This window comes from Centroberyx gerrardi, chromosome 2, assembly GCF_048128805.1.
Source record: "Centroberyx gerrardi isolate f3 chromosome 2, fCenGer3.hap1.cur.20231027, whole genome shotgun sequence".
Taxonomy (NCBI): Eukaryota; Metazoa; Chordata; class Actinopteri; order Beryciformes; family Berycidae; genus Centroberyx; species Centroberyx gerrardi.
Genome location: NC_135998.1, coordinates 29,492,858 through 29,497,624, shown reverse-complemented (window position 1 = coordinate 29,497,624; position 4,767 = coordinate 29,492,858). Strand labels below are relative to the sequence as shown.

The 4,767-nt window shown below is 41.6% G+C and overlaps 1 protein-coding gene across 1 annotated transcript; it reads right to left on the bottom strand.

Annotated features, from left to right (window-relative positions):
* Positions 1 to 2,806: 2,806 nt before the first annotated feature.
* LOC139919717 (trypsin-3-like) lies at positions 2,807 to 4,499 on the bottom strand. The gene is made up of 5 exons (XM_078286378.1): positions 4,360 to 4,499; positions 4,024 to 4,177; positions 3,526 to 3,788; positions 3,236 to 3,366; positions 2,807 to 2,982 (listed from the first exon to the last, which is right to left on the bottom strand). Exons 3-5 carry the CDS (start codon positions 3,719 to 3,721, stop codon positions 2,833 to 2,835), a joined length of 477 nt encoding a protein of 158 aa, XP_078142504.1. The 5' UTR covers positions 3,722 to 3,788; positions 4,024 to 4,177; positions 4,360 to 4,499; the 3' UTR covers positions 2,807 to 2,832.
* Positions 4,500 to 4,767: the final 268 nt, after the last annotated feature.

Here is a 4,767-nt window from a genome sequence, read left to right as displayed (position 1 = left end):
CACTAAACGGACCTGGATCCTCACAGTATTTAATGGCTTTGTTTTTTCTCTCGTCTGTGGAATAATTTGGCCACGTCCGCCTTAAACCAACAACTTGGAATCACATTTACAATGTTCTCCTCCAAAAACAAGACACCACAGAAACAGGAGATGACCACAAACTTTTCCTTGTAGGGTAGCGTGACTGAGAAATCTGACACTTGAAAATTGAGTGTCACACTGTAGCTGAGACACACAGGCTATATTCACAGAGCATGTGTCAAAAGAATAACTGAAAAATAGCAATATGTCAGTAAATTTCTTGTATGCCACGTATGTTCTAAATATTAACTGCCTTCTGTAGACATCCCAAGTAAATTTAAAGAAATAATGGGTGGCGTCTGCTGAAGCAGAGATAAATACAAATCACAGTCTTTCAACATGCCACACATACATTTCCCACTATCACAAAGGTGTTGTTCTTTGCGTCAGTCTTTATTGTGAATTTTTCTAATTTCATTTCAGTATATTGTCTGATAACTACAGGGCCAATGGACCCTGAGAATGTTCCTTTATAAAATTTTGCATATTTACTCCAAATATTTATTCCAAATGAACACGACCTCTAAAACGCCGTTAGGTAGGTAAGTTGTATGAAGAAAAAACACTCACCTGAGTTTGTACTGGCATGAGAATGAGTAGATAATGACCAAATTTAAATTTTTGGGTGAACTATTCCTTTAAGCTCAGGTCTTTGGAGCACAAGGTTGTGAGTTCAAGTCCCTTATGAACTGTGACCATTTTGAAGTTTCATGAAAAGTAAATCAACTCTAAATCACACAGTGCAGAAAACTCAAAGCAGGTGTTTGACATCATCTGTCAATGGCAAAATACCTGATTGGCATCACTGATTGGGGTGTGACCGGACGTTTCAACCCACAGAGAGCAGTGCAGCAGCAGTTTTCTGGCCCATGTGACTTACTATTGTTTTATTCATTAATGGAGAGCACTACAATGTTCTATAAAGTGATTAGCACTGTCAATTTCTCATAGGCTGCAGTATCACAATACTGTTAGTTTCTCCTCAATAAACCCGTAACAGGCCTTTGGCTCAGTAGGTAAAGCATCAGCCTTTCATGTGGAAGGTTATTGGTTCAAATCCAGGCTTGTCCTTTCTGGAATCGTTAGTAGTCAAGAACAAGTCATAGAAAGTTTGGCCATTGTGAACAACTTGAGCAATGTGGTTGCAATGAAAAAATGTGATTGATAGAAGTCAACACAAAAGCCAGTAACTAATATACTGCATGTCTGATCTTCACAACATGTCAGTATTTGTGTGTGTCTTTCTACCTTCTGTAATGTTTTGTCTGTCTTTTCAAATTGTGCTCGGACCCCGCAATTGCCGCTTGCGGCTATATTTTTTATTATCTCTGATAGCTCTATCAAAAATGTATGTACATTTCACTCTCAAACCCAAGAACCCATGAAGCCAATCTGTAATGCCATCAAGAGCCACTTCCCAAAAAAAAAAAAAAAGAGCCACTTCCTGAAGCTGCTCCATTATGGGAGGCTGACTTCATGGACTTTGAGTTTCACCTTTGATACTGAAGAAAGTTTCCTGTTTACTATCAATAGAGCAACTCCAGAAAGTGATATTATCTAGGCTACTATTTGTTTTGTGGTACAATTGTTTTACTATCTTATACTATATATAAGCACTCTGCTTAGAAAAGTGTTAGGTTTATTATTATCATTATTACATTGATTTTCTTTTTGAGTAGATATCATGAATATATCTGAATTAATTCAATCGTTTGTCGACAAAATAAAAAATGATAATTGTATCTTTGCCCCTACCCGATGTCAGGTTCCGCTGGTTTGGAATTTGCGAGACATCCACTCTGTGTTTCTCTACCTCCGGGAACTTGGCGTGAAGTTGGCAGCTTTAAAGTAGGTTGAATACTCTCACTTGGACGGAGCCATGTGTGCGCTCTTTTGTCTGGGGAATTATCAGTTATACGCGCGCGCCCGTTGACTCAGCCGTGCGTCAGGAGCAAGGCGGTAGTCGCACTGATTGGAGACTCAAGATAATAAAAGCTACACCAAAACCAATAAATATGAATGTATTTGCTTATTTCGATATCTACATTTGATGCTGGATTATCCTATTTGAGATATTGGTAGATAATGGCTCATATTGATTTCCAAGAGAGAAATTTGTCTGTGTTTCCGCCCCGATGAAAAGTCACTGTCACCTTTGCAGCAATGCTCACTTATGTGCATTATATCTTTTTTGGGCGGCAGGATAGCCTTAAACATAACATCCCATAATCCTGTCCTGTCAATGTGTCCTTGAGCGAGGCATTTGACCTTGCCTGCTCATTCATTGTAAAGTCATTCTGGGTAAGAGCATCAGCTAAATTGTCCTTGTCAAAAAAATTATATGGTAGAAAAATGAGTACTGTTTAATATGAACCATACCTCAATCTCATTTAATTAACTAAATGAATATCAGTATCTGCAAGTTTTACTTTTCACGAATTTAACCAATTATGCTATATTTTCTATGTATATGAGCAATCACTATTAAATCAGGAGAGGGAGCTAGAGCTATTCTTTTCACACATAAGATATTACACTCTCAGTTTTCACATTCTTTCATATCATGCTTACCTGAGCTGTGAATTATGGCACTGAAGGCAAGTGAATTTTCAAACTAATGAGTGATAGTCCTTGATCAATGCCATGCTAATGACACAGTGATAGAACCACACAGTGCACACAGTAAATCACACAGTTATACACACAGATTTTATGTATGCCCAGTTTAATAGCTTCCTAAGTCTATGCTGCTCAGCCATATTTCATGATGTTCTTGATCCAGGAGATGTAATTGCAAACTTTTGTGTACACCCCGGGGTAGTTTCTCTGAGCACAGCCACGCCCCCAAGACACCACACCCTGGAGCTCCCCGCCACAGACCATGGGACCCCCAGAGTCACCCTGAGGGGGGGAGAGAGAGAGAGAGAGAGAGAGAGAGAGAGAGAGAGAGAGAGAGAGAGAGAGAGAGAGAGAGAGAGAGAGAGAGAGAGAGAGAGAGAGAGAGAGAGAGAGAGAGAGAGAGAGAGAGAGAGAGAGAGAGAGAGAGAGAGAGAGAGAGAGAGAGAGAGAGAGAGAGAGATCCTTCATATTCAGAGCCAAATCTAAGAAGAAAGAAGCAGCAGTGTCTGTGTTGTGGCTGTGACGTTGAAATTACCTGACAGGAGTCTTTGCCTCCCCTCAGGAACCCGGCACAGATCATGTTCTTAGTGAACAATTGATGATAGGCATTATAGCAGATGTTGTCACTCAGGAGGGGGGCATCCAGGCACTGCAACTTGTCAGATACTATGAGAAAATAAGCACACATAAAGGAGTTGTTTTTATTATTTTTATGATGCCATTAAGTAGAGCATGGCAAATACTCAGCAGTTCATAGCTTGTAAGATAAATACAACTATTGGCCTTTTGAAACAACACACACAAATATTTTACTGTGAAACTCACAGCTCTCTTTGCTGGGAAGAAGCCTCCCCCATCCAGAGATACGGCACATCGTCCCATCACGGGCGCACTTTGTGGGGAGGGTAGCGGGGCGCACATAGCTGTTCAGAATGGCCGGCCGGCTCAGCTTGATCAGCATGATGTCATTGTCGTGAGAGCGGGAGTTGTAGTCAGGGTGGCGGATAACCTTGGTGGACATGATGAGCTGTTCGGTCCCCTCAGGCTCCTGGAGGTTGTGCAGTCCCAGATATACTTTTAGAGATGGCCTGGAAGAGTTAAACCCATTATAGAGACCATTATGATTATCTGAGAAGTGAGAGAAGCTTCCTTACCGCTTCCCACCCAAAGAACTAGTTTCAAGGGACTCACAATCATTAAGTCATGAATTACAGAGTCAAATATAGGTTTTCAAACGCAGTAAAAAAAATCCATCAGTTTTAAACACCAGCGAAACTGTTACAAACAAGCTGCTAGCAGTGGTTAGTGACAAAATGTTCTTACTTTGTTTTGCAGTGTGCAGCAGACAGCACCCACTCACTAGACAGAAGAGTCCCTCCACATACGTAATTCCCGGTGGAGAGTAATACTTGGTAGGGCACAGAGTGCTTTGGGCACTCATACCCTCCAACAATCTTGCTATCTTCCTCCAGGGCAACTGTATTTGTTTAATTAAAAGTGAAAATATGGACCAGACAAAAAACGGAAGATGACATTCCTGTATCGTTGACATCCAGTTAAACATAGCTACACAGGAGTCTGTGACACCTTTAGATGCCCTGTTTTAACTCATGCATCATCAGACTTAATTAATGCTTATGTATCAATTTTGTACCGTACCTGCTCATCCAAAGAGTGCCAGAAGAAGGAAATGCTTCATGCTTTCTGTCTGTCTGGTTGGCAGGACTAGTGTGTCCTCAGCCTCTATTTACGATGTATTTTAGTCCTCTTATCTGCTCTCAAGGTCTTTTATCTTCAGGTGTACACATCAAACAGTGACAAGAACACTGGGTTTAATGTAGCCTATATAAGACTGTGACGGCCCCGCCCTCTCTGCTGGCTGTGTTCCCCTTTGTCTGTTTCCTTTTGCAGATGGCCAGTGGGCAGAGCTGGAAGGGCCGTCTGGTTGAGTAGGGTATAGCTGCAGCCCGGAGTACCTCCAAATAGGTGGGTGCTAACTCCAAGTGGGAGGTGCTTAGCTCCAAATGGGAGGGCTGACGACGACAGCAACAGAGACTGACAGCTGCC